The following is a 14,928-nucleotide window of genomic DNA, read 5'->3' as shown; positions in this document are numbered from 1 at the left end:
TATCTGATGCATTTCTTTAAGACCCAGAGGCAATCTCTTGTATGGTTTAATGAAAGCTGGTGTGCAGATAGAAGCAGGCTATTGAAATTAGTGCTTTAGCAAGGAAGAGAGAAAGATACTTGCTGTTGCCTTTGCCAGCTGGTCCTGTTGGCTGCTGGTGTTTTTTCAGTGATCAGCCATACACAGAGATTACCTATAAGCTGTGGTATCTTTTACATAAGGGGTATAAGAATTAGAAGGGAACAATTTGTATTTTTGGACTGAGTAGGGGATGTCATCTAAAAGGAAAAATGCATTTTTCCATTAATCCCATTGTTCCAGGAGCAAGCTTCTTAAAACATGTAAAAAAGCTCTTCAGAATTTCATTGCATCTCACTGTTAAATTCAATTATATTGTTTCCTTATTTTTCTATACTACTGATACTTTTTGACTGAGCAACAATGTCTTAAAAATTTGATGCTTGAACATGCTTAGTGCATAACTGAGTTGGTCTGTGATGAATGCTACTGGTAGCACAAAATGAAGTACAACCAAAACCCAAGATATGATCTTGTATTGCACATACTGACATGAAGAAATAATCATTCCTGATACACCTGATAGTTGTAAGAAAGGAAATAGCTGGTTTGTTGTGGATTTGTTGAGCATTCACTTGAGCCTGCTACTTTTACTTTTTAGGCAGCTTTTCCACTGTTTTACAAGTCCCCGAACTCTCCAAACTCTTCATTCATGTACCTCACATACAGCTTCAATCTTGGTGGCTTTTTCAGCTTGGAAGCCATACAAATTCAGAATCAGGAAGACAGGACTTTTTTTAAGCGGAAAAAAAACCCCAAAAAAACCAAAACCCCAACAAAAAAAAAAACCAAACCACCACCACCACAAAAAATCCCACAAATCGCACCCCCCCACTCCCCGCAAACCAGATAATATTAATTCCGGACAATGCTTCTTGTAGCTGTCTTTATGTTTTCTACTGTGAATTGTGTTTCTAGCGTGTTGTGGCTTTTGAAAGATAAATTCTCACTGATACACTGTGAAAATATTACTTTGTTTAGTTTTACATGTATGTAGTTTTGAGACAGGAAAAAGATTGAAGTATGAAATGGGACATTTACAGTTACCAAATAGTTGAAAAGTCTTTTGGAGGCACAGTTGCGCTAAGGAAATGTTTGTAGTGGATATACTCATTAAAAATATATATATAATAGTTATTTCAAGTGACATGTTTCTGCATGTTTAAAAACAGTAACAAAACCAAACAAAAATAAGCCAGCAGAGGAACAAATTGTCTTTGCTTTTGCAGCACTTGTTCCTGAGCTCTCATGTTTGTGCTCTTTCTCATGAGGTAGGAATTCCTGATTTACAGTCAACTGTCTTTCAGTCTTGGAAGTTTTTGTTGTTGATGTCATAGTAGAAGACAGCTAAAACTTGTTTTAATATGCTGAAGATTTTACAGAATGTCTGCCCGTGCCAGGAAATTGGGTTGTTATCAAACATTTTAAATAGGAAGTGTGTTGGAAGAGGTACCTTCCAAAGCAGAAAGTATCCTTAATCTCTACTGTTTTTTAAATTCAGAACTAAATTCCATTATTAAAGACCTAGAACAGCAATTGCAAGTTCAAGAAAAACTGAAGCGGTCCCATATGAATAAACATCAAGAGACTGAACTGGAGCTGGACAGATTGAAGTTGGAATTAACAGAGAAGGATAAAATTCTGAACAAAACCAGAGATAAACTGACTCAAACGAGTACACAACTTGATCAAGCTACCATGCAGGTAAAATGTTGTCTCACACATCTTCTGACTGTCCTTACAATTCATTGTCAGTATTCCTGTGTCAGTTTTCAGCCATTTAGTAAGAACCAAGGTTCTCAGACTAAGTTTCTCAAGAGTTTACTGAGGATCAAGTTTTGAGAAGTACATGTTAGTTTGATACATATTATCTGTAAAAAATATTAATACATGTAAGCAGTTGCCCATTTTCAGGAAGGTTCTTACACCACCTGAAGAAATAATTTTCATACTCTGGTAAGATTGACTCAAATTCTGAAAAATATTTACTGATCAAGTTGCATAGAGCAACAATGACACCTGGTGGCAAGTTTTGACCTGAAAAAGACTGTTGGATCTTTGGCTGAAAATCAGAATTTTTTGCTTATACTACAGGATGTTGTGGGGGCATAGTCCTTGTATTGTAACTTCCTTGTTTTAAATAATGTCTAAGTAAAAATGCAATGCAAGATTAAGAACATATGCAATTTCTAAATGGAATTTCACAGCCTAATCCTAGGGAGTTTGAATACATAGTAAAAACCAAGAGAGTAGTATACTTGCTTAGCCAACAATTTACAGAGTGTATGTAAGTAAATACACATAAAAATCTGAAATTGTTCAGATTTTTCCTCATTATCATATGCAAAAGGAGAATTCAGTGCTTAAAGTAATTTAAGCTGCAGAAGGTAGCAGGTAAGTATTTTCCTTGATTAATCAAGTTGCATTATATTCCTAAAGTCCCTTTTCACAACACTTAACAAATTCAAAATTAGTGCACAGATGTCATAATTCCTTGAATCTTCATATTTTCATCTATCTTTTGGTTTTTTTTTTCCTCTACTAGTGATTCATCTACAGCATAGGGAAAAAGATGTTTCTGTGTGTGTCTTCTCTGGGTAGAATAATTATCCATTGTTTGTCAGCAAGTTTCTGCATGCTACTTAAGTATATTGGTGAGCTAATGTTTCCCACAACTCCTGTATTGGGCCTTAAAAAAGAAACCTTTGCATGTAAACCTTGATCACTGCCTTCTCAGAGAGACAGCAACCTTTACCTGTTGATAATTCTGTCAACTAGTTTATGGGAAATCTTGGCTGTGTAAGGGAAAAATCAAACACCTGACATAGTCTCTTGACTTCATAAAGGCACTGTCATCATGGTGGTTTTGTGGGAAGACATATCTGACCCAGTCTGACAGCTCAATTTTTCTGAAAAGGGCTTAATTTTAATTTATTTGATTCCAAAAATGACTTGATTCAACTTCCTAAAAATTAGGTTATTATGTATTTAATTTTCCCTTGTTAATTTTTTATGGGTATAAGAGAGTGGAATTGTTTTACTAAAGAATCGAAGGGGATTAAAAGCAGCCCAAGAGAAGGGGCAAGGTTGTGCATCTAGAAGCATGCCTGGGGAAGGACAAGGAGAAGTGGGACTTGCCACCATTGGAATTATTGATGTGCAGCCCATCCTTAAGGTGCAGTGCATCTTGCCACAGAAGGTTCCTTTGGTCCTGCCATCTGAAGGTGACTCCTTTCTGTTTTGTTTCTTCTTTCTTGTACTGGAATTGGATCTCTGCCTGCCCACCCTGGACTTTGAAAATAGAACTGTATTGAGATTTTAGATTTTAGTTTGTGCCTTGTAGCCTGGATTTAATCCTGGCAACCTCCCTTGTACACTTCTCTGTCACTGGTACTGTTCCCAGATCTCAAGCCCAGCACCTCTGTGTTTTCAAGCATTTTCACGTCTTGTGAGATCTGCAACCTTTCTGCAATCACCTTTCCATGTGATCTTAGGAAGTTCACAATCCCTGCAGTCTCTGCCTAATACCTGACATCCCAATGCAACTACCCACTTGTTTTCTTATTTCTACCATTTCATTAACTCAATAAACAGCTTTGCCAGTTTTTCTTACTCTCTGGGGAAAATAAAATATGTATTTTGCATTAACAGCTTTGGTCTGGAATAAAATTTACATTTTTTTGTTCAGGAGGTTAGGTGAATGATGCATTACTCTCTTGGGTGACCTAATATTGATAAAATCAACTGAGTTAAATAACAAGTTAATGTGGAGGTGAACATAGACATAGCTTCCTGAGTTTTTTGTTGGGGTTTTTTTTTTTTTTTATATTTAAATTGTAAAAAATACTGTTGTTATTATAAACTAAGATAATTGCTTCTTTTTTCGGTCCAAATCAACTTGCTGAATCACTCTGAAATTTGCTGGAATATCCATTTATTTTTAGTCTAAACATGTAGCTGCTTAGCAGTTAGCAGTCGTTCTTTAGTTGGTAGCAACCTGAGGTACTGAAAAATGCAATCTGTTCTTAGTGGCAGATGTAGCATCTTTCTGCTGACTGTCAAAAACATTGATTTTCTTATTATCTAAATATATAAAGATATGTTATCTTATATATAATCTAAAAACTTTTTATTATTGTGTGTGTATGCACTCATGTCTACACATACACACTTAATACATATATATTCAAGTATATATACTCTTTTTTATATATACACACACATTTTTTCACTAACATAAGGAAGAATGAATGAGTTTTGTACTTTGGATTGCTAAGAATTTATATGGTACCAGCTAAAGTTACTGTGGTTATATGAATGCTAGAACAATTGTAGTGGCTGATAGCAGTGAACTTTTTGTGTTGTTCATTTATATTTAAATGAAACTTGCACCTTTAATACTTATGATTGATAACTAAATTATTTTAGGTCCAAATGTTGGAGCAAAAGGTGAAGCGATTGTCAGAAGAACTGAGTTGCCAGAGACAAAATGCTGAGAGCGCTCGTCAGTCTTTGGAACAGAGAATAAAGGCCAAGGAAAAAGAATACCAACAGGTAGGATAAGGAGAAGTTTTTAACTTTGACTTCTTGAGGAGATGAAATCACTTGGCTTGTGTTGTGTATCTGATTTTCTGTTAGATGCGATCACATTTGACAGAGAGGTAAAAGTTGCAAAGGTCATGGAAAAAATGGAAAACAAACATCGCAATAGTGGGGATAGTGTAATAATGGGGATGGTATTCACTGGAAAATAGAAAACATGTTTGAGAGATGGAATGAGATGCAAATCCATGAGAAACTAGGCTCCATTTTTCATAAAATTATGTATATGTGAGCTCAAACTTAGTAACCAGCTCAATTATTTCTGTGGAATTTGAGTTAATTTTGCATTCATTTCACACATAAGAAAATAATTTCTTTAGGATTATATCTCTATTATTCTAATTTTGGTTCATGCTTAGAAGATGTTAATATAGTCAATTAACCTAAGAATCTTTCATTTCCTTCATGCCAGCTCTTGCAGAGAGAAGTATAGCACTTCAGGAAAATATACAGGAATTTTTCTGTAATGAAGTATTAACAGCATTAATAATGATTTGGATTAGGGCTAAACTCTTTGTATTTTTCTTTTTAAGCTTAATAAAGTAATCAGTGTTAGGAAATCCGAGACACAGATTCAGAAGTGATAGTGCTAGTTCAGATGGGCATTTTAAGTTTGCTTTAGGGATTGAATATAACGGCATTACCCTGAGGGAGACTACTTGCTGTGTCAAATGTTTAACCTGAAGCCTTTTCTCTAAGGTATGTCCAGACAGATAAAATGATTGGCAGAGGAGTTCTGGTGGGGTAGCCAATAAACAGTGCTGCTACCAGCACTTTTGAGTGAAAAAGTGATTTTATAAAGTCTGTTAGTCAAGGTGGTACCTCAGGATCTCAAATTGATACTGAACCTTGTCTAGAAGTGGAAAATTGGAAAAATTGATCTTTGCATTTGAATAGTTGTAGCATCACTGTATTAATCAAAAGATGGGTTGAAGGCCTATGAACCTTCTGTCCTGGTTTTTCCTTTTTTTCAGTTAGCTAAATAAAGGCCTTCCTAAGATTAATATGTCAGCCCACATACTGCCATTCTAAATTGTTCAGCAAGGCCATTAATTGAGAAGAACTCTTTTTTTCTGCAATGGTTAGGATCTGTGAGCTGTTATAGGTTCTTAAAATGTTTGTTTAATGTTCATTTATAATATTAGTCTGTCAAGTCCTATTTAAAGGCTCTGTGTTACATTTTCTTGCAACAAAATTTGTGCAATATTGTGGAAAAAACCTAACTTATAGTATGGTAAGCAATAGCAGAGATGAACTTGTCTACTTGTACTGTAATGTAATTCTAACATAAAATTTACCTTTAGTATGAAAATTTTTAACACTATTGCTTTCATTACTTTTGGATTCAATTTTTTTTCCCTTTCTGGGACAAGAATGTTATAGTAATTAAGTTCTTAAGCAGATGACATAAATTGGGTAGATGTCATTCTTGCTTATGTGGCATTTGCCTCATGAATTAAAGCTGTGTTTAAACTGTTTGCTGTGTAAGACAAGTGTCCCTGAGCAGGCAGTACCTGCTGATAATCAGTTGTTATTTCTGCAGTAACTAAAATAGAGACTTGTTGTGGTCATGTGTTTTTTTCTTTGCTTCTCTGCCACTGTTTTCTAGGAACTCTCTTGTCAGCAGCATGCCTTGCAAACACTGGATCAGCAGTGCAACCAGATAAGAAGCAAACTGAACCAGGAACTACAGCAAGCCAAAAATGACTTCAATGTTCTGCAGGCAGAATTTGACAAAGTAGGCTTTTTTTAGCATTAAAGTCCACTACTAGAGTGGTATTTAGTTGTCTCAACAGCACTGCCTTAATTATACATAAAGCAAAAAAATAATTAATGTGGCATCTTGTATTAATGTTTTTACAGTATGTATTAGATGTTCCATATTTATAATTTCATACCAAAATACTATATATTTAAATGTGAATTATAGGCTTTTAAAAGTTTGTGGCTAGTCCGCTTCTCACAGGGAAGGAGATGTACATGCAGACAGTGCAGATAAAATAAATCTGAGAAAGGAGCTGCTATGGCTGATCACTAGTCACTTTATGTAAAAAAAATCCAAAACCATGCAGAGGTGTAGTTTGATGATAGAGCTACTGACCAACAGGTTGTTGCTCTTTGGAAAAACAGTCCCATTTTCATATACCCTAGCCATGAACTCCTCATGTGATCCTGGAGAGAGCTGATCGAGGAGATAAAAAAGCAAAGAAAACATTACATTTAAATTAGCATATGTGTATACAGAACCAAGTGTTTGCTATCAGTTTAACACCCTGAACTGGTTCTCCACAAAATCAGATGAGTGTCATGGCTTGTGTAAGGAAGGAGATCAGTATGGAGGAGTTCTTCCACAGCTTTAGCAGCAGCTACCTATTAAAACACTTTAGTTGTCACAAACTCCCAGTTTTCAGTAGTTTAAAAAGCAGCACGAGCCTCAGGAGTGGGTGACCAGAAAAGAGGAATGTTTAAAAGGCTTCAAAAACCCTTGAGAGCATTTCTCAAGCAGTAGAGCTAACTGATTTTCTAAAAAGGGCCACAAGTTCTTGAAAGATGTATTGAGAAGCCCCACTTGCAGGCATCCTAAAGTGAAACATCATTTCCAAAACTGCCAACAGATTTCTTGCAGGTTTGTTTTATTTTAGAAATATAGCTGTGGGGCTACATTCAGTCAAAAGTTTTTACTGGATGCTTCTTTATCATATGCATATTCTTTTGTATATGCTTACTGAAAAATTGATAAAATTGAGAGGACAATAAGTACCTTTTACTTCCTTCTCAATGAAAGGTAATTTACTTGATGACCTCAGAATAGACATTCTTTTTGACCCGCTAGTGTAATTTCCTTCCTTTTTAATCTGGAGAGTTTTAGGACTCTTTTGAAAGAGGTAAAACCTGTTCATTTAAAAAAAAATCTGTGTCAACAGAGCAGTAATTGCAGTTACGATTCTTTGATTCCTATAGCTTAACAAAAAGCCAGCTGTATTTCAATCTCATTTCTATCCTACACATATCATTGTGGTGATGTATCTGCAAGTTGGATGAATTAATCTTATTTCAGACAGTCTAGAAAGGTATGTATTTTAGAGACAGCCCATCTTTTTGGTCAGAAGCAAAGGAATGCAAAGGCAAAAAGCAACTTTTCTCTAAACACCAGTAAACACCAGTAATGCAACCCTTGGTTTCAGGGAGGGATAAAATAATGTAGTTTCATTTTGTAGCAGAATGTTGAGTTCAAGAATTGGAGTTTAAAAAAAGTTGTTCCTGTGATTACAATGTTGGTTTTCCAGGTAATGGCAACAAAACAACGCTTGGAGCACGACACCGGTGATCTCACCCAGAAACTGTGCAGAGCAGAGCAGACTTTATCAGCAGCCCAGGCTAAGGAAGCTGACCTGACAAGAAGCTTTCAGGTTAGCAATGCTGAGGAGTACTTGGCACAATTAATACCATAAGTCAGCAATTTGTAAACACTTAATACTCGGGAGCATTTGCTCACAATTGTGTTTTTCACCATAAGTAAACTTTAAATGCTTTTGTGGACTATCTTAATAACTCATCCTAGTTGTAACAAAAAATGAGGCCTTCCCTAACATCATGGAAATCAGTGGAGTTTCTGGAGTTAGCTGTGTATAGGATGCATTTCTGTAATGCTGATGATATGGTTCTAGTTCATGTTGGACTTAGTTTAAAAAAAATAAATTGTGTTTCAAGAGATTCTTGCTTTTGATTCTGAAATAAAAATCAGATAGTAAATGCGTGTTTGATTTTGAAAGTGAAGTATAGAATCATTGACTGCTGCTTTGATTCATACTGTTAAACTCAGTGACTTTGTACAAATACTATATCCTCTTTTAAAAAAACCTCTCTTAGAATAAGGCAGTCCAATAAATATGCAATGCTGGAAAAACTTTCTCTCGAAGGTAAATGCAGAGAAGTTTCTGTATGCTGCCAAGCTACCTCACTCATACATGCAGAAACCTTTTCACTTTAAAGTCTCCTCTGCCTTCTCAATTACAATGTTTTGCTTTGGTGGCAACCAGAACAGCTACACTTGAAATTGTTCCAGTTTTGCCACTAGAGATCTCTCAATGCAAATTTTATCCTTTATTTGGAGAATCAGCAGTAAGAAGGAAAACCAGCTGGATACCTGTGTAATCCATGTTGCAGTTTGGTTTTGTTAAACACTCTCATTTTGCTTGTTACCAGTTGTCATCAGCAGATATAAAATAACCTGGCATAGTCTCTGCCAAAAATTCTTCAAAATTCTCTGCAAAAGTCTAAAGTAAAATCGTGGGTTTTGTTCAGATCATCACAAACATTTGTACACATTTAGTATAGTGTGAAAATTTAGGTACGTTCTTGCTGGTAGATTGCAATGTCTGAGGACATTCCCAGCTCTTGGAATGTGACTGTTGCTGGAACAGCACTTTGCATGGTTTTGGCCCAGTTGCCTGGCTCTCTCTCATACATTGACTTGTTGAGCAAGTCCACAGGAGGCCACCAAGGGGATGATCAGGGGAATGGAGCACCTCTCCTACAAGGAAAGGCTAAGAGAATTGGGTTTGTTCAGTCTGGAGAGGAAAAGGCTTTGGGTTGACTTAATTGTCTTTCAGTCCCTGAAGGGTGCCTATAAAAAAGATGGAGAGAGACTATTTACAAGGGCATGGACAGGGACAAGGGGAAGTGATTTCAAACTGCCAGAGGGTAGGTTTGTATTAGACACTAAGAAAAAATTCTGTGTCCAGTCTAGCAAGGGATGTCCCTGCCCATGGCAGGGAGGTTGGAACTAGATGACCTTTAAGGTCCTTTCCAACCCAGTGTATAATTCTATGGATATTGGGAATGTTTGCACCAAATTGAAATAATTGGACCTTTCAGCTATTTTAATTCCTTAAACTTGTTTGTTTTTCTTTCCATAGATCACCCTCTGTTTTCTAATGAATGGCTTAGTTTAAGTCACGTACTTGTATTGCAGCTTTGAATGCAAGGAGTTTAGATGCTTGGACTTCTTTGAAAATGTATCAAGGTTGCGAGAAAGCTTATTAAATTGATATGTGACTGGATTTTTTTATTTAAAGTGTGGGTGGGGAAGGCTGTGAGTAGAAGGAAAGGCAACTGTAGGTGACAGTGACAGTTTTAATCATGTTCTGAGGGTAATTTATTTATGTTGTTGCAAAAACAATCCTGCCGCGCCAGCAAGCTTTTAATTTTTTCCATTCAGACCTTTCCATTTCTTGAGCTTGACTTTTGTGCATCCTATGCCCATCTGCTAAATGGTTTTGTAAATGGATGAATAATTGACGGTCTGTTTCCATTTGGGCCATGCCAGTTCTGTGACATCTGTTGTCCAGAGCACAAGAGTTTGGAGAACAAGGATGAGTCTCTTTAAAAGAACTTGTATTTGGTTTCCTGGGTATGATGTACTTACATAGTATTTTTTGGTGATGGTCTTAGTGTGTTCTGTTTGCTTGTTTGGAATTTTTTTAAATCAATTTATTTGAAAGAAAATGCTGTTAATTGCATAACAACCATCTGAAAGTGTAAGCACTTCTAAATATAAATTGGCCAGTGTTGCCACATTGTTGATGTTCAGTGGAAAGAGAACTTGTCTCTACATGAGATGATGACAGGTGAAATCTGATCTACACATTTCATCTTCATTTTGATGCCGTTGCAGGGATTTGTTTACTGAGCTGCTTTGGGAAAGTAGCTTGACTTAGCTCAGATTTTGTAGAGTCTGTCCTGTCCCATCTCTTTCTGTGAAGTCATGTGGAGCTCTTTATTCTATGCCAACAGGGAGCACACTGACTGCATCAACTGGCAATATCTCTCTGATGCTGTCAATTCGCTAAGAGTAAAAAATTCAGCTTATGTTTCCAAGCAGTGCTTAGGAACCCAGGCATAGATTCCCAAAGTCTTAACAGGATCTAATAGAATATAATTTAAAAACTGAGTGCATTGTTCTCCTTATCAATTTACATGAAATATGGCCTTATTTGGTTTTGGTTTAGGAAGTGAAGCAGGAGAAAAATCTTCTCAATTGTCAACTTGAAAAGAAATCGCAAGAGATCCAGCAGCTTGAAGAAGAACTAAATATGATCAAGCAATCTCTAAAGCAAACCCAAAATTTTGCGGAAGAGATGAAAAGTGAGTTATGATTTTAAATTTACAGAACTCTTTCTGGATGTTTCCTGCAATGTTGTAAGTTTCATTGTGAATTAAGTAAAAAGTTTCTGCAGGGGGACGTGATTAGTGTTTTTTAAGAACATTGAGTTTGTTGTCAATGAAAATGAGTTTTTTGTCTGTGAATGTGTACAGTTCTGTGATATATGTGAAGATATGCTGTGAAGATATGCTGTTTTGAAAATAATCAAAGTGTACTGAACTTATCAGCAAATTTATTTTCATAGAATCTCTTTTAAATAGAAAACTTCTGTTTAGCAGTTCCTTTATGGAAAGCTGACTGTATGTAGTGCCCGATAGCCTAAAGTAATATAAACATTCTTCATCCAGTGATATATCTTAAGAATGAGGCTTTGCTGTAGAATGAGAATTGAAAATAGTAAAAGTAACTAGTATCACCTCATCTAGAAAGTTATCAGTAGACTTGCCAGTACTGACTGACAAACATTTGATGGTATTTTCTTCTACAGGTAAGAATGCTGTTCTGGAAGTGGAGCTGAAGTTACTGGAAGAGAAATTGAAAAGGCAAGAGAACTCACTTTCACTGGAGAACCTGAAAATAGCTTTAGCTGACATGGAAAAGCAACAAGAGTCTACCCGAGGTCTCCTTAAGGAAAAAGATAATCATATTAAAGAACAAGACTGTAAAATAAGTAAGATGGAGGGAGAATCAGAAGCTTTGCAGAGACTTCTTGGATTAAAGCAGAGAGAATGTGAAGAATTGCAAAAAGAGGCTACTGTTTTTTCTCAATGGAAAAATGAAACTGATAATCTTATAAATAAACTTAAGTCTGAAAAGGAAGGTATGCTGGCTCATATTAATGACTTGGAGGGTTCCCTTCAAAGTCAGCAAAGCAAAAATCATGAGCATAGTGAGAAACTTAGAATGATGCAAACTGAAAGTGACAAGAAATCCACAGAGATTAGAGAACTTAAAGATATGCTAGAATGTAAAAGTGCAGAATTAGAAGACCAAAAAAAAGCTTTTGATGAACTTAAGCAGAAAGCAGAATGTTCTGATAAAAAGTACTGCAAAGAGATAGGAAATATGTCCTGTAAAATATTCCAGCTCACCAACCAAGTTGCTGAAGTAGAAGACAAGTTACAATTGGCAGCAAGTCAGGGACTGCAAAGGGAACAGTGCTATCATGACCTGCTTGGTGAATATGAAAAAATCTGTTGTCTTATAAAAGCAAAAGATACTTCAGAAATGACAGAAGATGGAGAAGTTAATTTACAAAGCAGACAGGATAAGATGCCTTTAGAGAATATGCAATTTGCAGCAACTAATGGCAACACTGGAGTGTTGGATCATGGATGTGCAAGAGCCGTTCTAGAAATGGGAAAAACTAAGGATCTGGCCAATTTACAAGAGCAGATCTCTTTTCTTGAGAGTTCTTTAGCAGCTCAAAATCAGCTGAATTCAAATCAGCAGCAGCAGTATGAAGACTTACTGCAAATAAAGAGTGAAACAGAACAAAGGTTATTTGCAGTAGAACAGATGTACACAAGCTTCACGACAGCAACTGAGCAGCACATCAGTAATTTGCAAGCGGATATTTCAGCACGTCAGGAATTAGTTGAAAAAACTTCAGCTCTTCTTGAGGAAAAGGACATGCAACTGCAAACTTTGAATGAAAGATTAGACAACCAAGAAGCTGAGCTTCAGGATTTAAAGATCAATAATAAATTGCTTGAGGATTCACTAAGACAGCTGAAGCTCATGTCTGAAACATGGGATTCAGAGAAGAAGGACATGTCTTCAATGATTTGCTCATACAGTAAAAAAATTGGTGAACTTACTGAAGAAAATACAGCCCTTAGGGATTTAAGCAGTGCTTTAAAGCAAGAACAAATAACTTTACTGGAGGCAAATAAAAATATTTATGACAGTTTAAAGGAAAGAGAAGAAATAATTTCTGAAATGTCTGGAAAACATGAGGAGGAAAGACAGCATATTCAATCAAGAACAGAAGAAATCAAAACAGAGCTTGAAGTTTTGCGGGCAAAGTATAAAGCAGTAGAAGAAGAAAATGGAAAAATTATGAACATTCTGAGAGAGCAGACAATTGAATTAGATGAAAAAAAAGTGAAATTAGAGCAAGAGAAACAGGTACTTAGTGTGAACAAAGATATCTTACATAATCTAATAGCCTCAGAAGAAATAAAAAAGGATTTGGTTCATGAACTTCAGCAGCTGCAGTCAGAATTTTCCAACATCCAACATATGCCTTCTGTGGAGCTTGACTATTTAAGCCAGGAAAGGTTAAATGTCCAGACAAGACAAAATACAATGCAAGAGAAATGTGGCTTTGTATGTCAAGAAAAGGAGCAACGGGGGAAGGAACTACCAATAAAAAATGAACCTCTAATATGCAATGTTAATTGTGAACAAAGACTCCGTTCAGAACAGTTGAGAAAGTCCATGGAAGAAAAGGACATTGAGCTGAATAAATACCAGGTTAAACTTGAGCTGCTTCAAATGGATTTTGAGGATAGCGAAATATTTCTAAAGAACTCCAGGTTAGAAGTGATGCAGCTGGAGATGGCTTTAAAAGGTAAGGAAGCAGAACTTGAGAAAAATGTGAGAGAGAAAGAGAGACTGCAGCAAGAACTGCTGTCTGTTAAAGAACTGAAAACAGCAGATTCTTTGCTTACAGTATTAGAGGAAGATGGCCACTCATTGGAATATAATTACAGTGACGTTTCCCAGGATTGTGGCAAAAGAGGAGTAGATGAAAGTTCTTCATCAGTGTTGCTGGCATCCTCTTTGCAGGTAACAATAAACCAGCTGACTGAGCTTGAGAAAATGTGTGAGAGGTTGCAGAATGAAAACACTGCACTAGCCTCTGGATTCAAAGATGCTAAAACCAATGGTGCCACAGGTATTAATGAAGAGGAGACAGATCATATAATGAATGCAGATAGCAATTTAAAAGCTGAGAAAGCTGTTCTTCCTGGTGAACTTATGGATCAAAGTGATAACAGTGATCTGAGAATGCGTTCTGATAATAAGGAAGTGTCCTTCAGACTTAAAGAATGCAGTTCTTCTGATTATGAAGATTTAAAATTGTCCAGCAAAGAAGTTAAGGTACACTTTGCAGAAGTAAGAGAGAAGCTGTTGACTTTCCAGGATGAACACCTAAAATTGTATGAACAGCACTGTAATATGAGCTCAAAGATATGTGAGCTGCAGTCTTGTATTGAAATACTGAAAGCAGAAAATTCTTCGCTGTCGACAAGTCAGAGCAGTGCTCATGTAGATTCTGTGCAAGTGTCACTGTCATCGAGCCGAGATGACACACTGCCTAAATTAAATGAAACTGAGGCCACAGGTTCTTCCTCAGGCCTTTCTGTAAATCCCTGTTTATTAGAAGTAAGTGAGGTGGTTGATTATCATAACAGTGGTTCATGCAAATGGACAGAGGAAATGAATCAGACAGACAGTTCTGTAGAAGTATTTTCAGAGGATGCAACAGACGTTTTGGTTGAAAAGTGTCATAATGATCACAATTTGGATTCTGTTAGAGAGCTCAGAAGTATTACTCCAAGAAAATCTAACCTTGAAAATAGAATTGAAGAACTTCAGATGCTCTGCCAGACATATGAGAAGGCCATCAAGGTGCTTGAAGATCAGTTTCATGTTCAAGAGAATATGAAAAATGAGGAAATACAAGAGCTGAAAGAAGTTATACTTTCTGAAAGGAAAGAAATAGATCATCTCAAACAGCAAAATCTATCTGAAAAGGAAGAATGGCAGCAGAAGCTGAATAATATGACTATGGAGATGGAGTGCAAATTGGCAGCAGAAAGAAAACAAACGGAGAATCTCTCTTTGGAGCTGGAAGCAGCAAGACTCCAACTACAGGTCCTTGATTTAAGTTCTCATTCACTGCTGTGCACAGATACTGAAAATGTAAGTAATTGCTGTCATGCAAATGAGTTTTATGTAAATCCTTTGATTGTGGTCACCCAGATAGATTTTACTGCAAAAATTCTATTTAAATTATGCCTCACAGAAGCAGTACTGGTTTTTTGGAGAAAGAAGAAAAATAATCCATACTT

At 36.3% G+C, this 14,928-nt stretch overlaps 1 protein-coding gene across 1 annotated transcript in view; it reads left to right on the top strand.

The window, feature by feature from the left end:
• The window catches only part of CENPF (centromere protein F), a 34,739-nt gene that overhangs the window by 7,470 nt on the left and 12,341 nt on the right, over positions 1-14,928 (top strand). Inside the window, exons 7-12 of the mRNA XM_041477270.1 lie at positions 1,580-1,782; positions 4,507-4,632; positions 6,290-6,418; positions 7,968-8,090; positions 10,692-10,827; positions 11,334-14,779. Of these exons, the coding sequence (XP_041333204.1) occupies positions 1,580-1,782; positions 4,507-4,632; positions 6,290-6,418; positions 7,968-8,090; positions 10,692-10,827; positions 11,334-14,779 (4,163 nt within the window). The remainder of the gene's footprint in view (positions 1-1,579; positions 1,783-4,506; positions 4,633-6,289; positions 6,419-7,967; positions 8,091-10,691; positions 10,828-11,333; positions 14,780-14,928) is intronic.

This window comes from Pyrgilauda ruficollis, unplaced genomic scaffold (genome assembly GCF_017590135.1).
Source record: "Pyrgilauda ruficollis isolate IOZ18807 unplaced genomic scaffold, ASM1759013v1 scaffold4, whole genome shotgun sequence".
In the NCBI taxonomy this organism is placed as follows: domain Eukaryota; kingdom Metazoa; phylum Chordata; class Aves; order Passeriformes; family Passeridae; genus Pyrgilauda; species Pyrgilauda ruficollis.
This window is presented reverse-complemented; position numbering and strand designations above follow the sequence as displayed.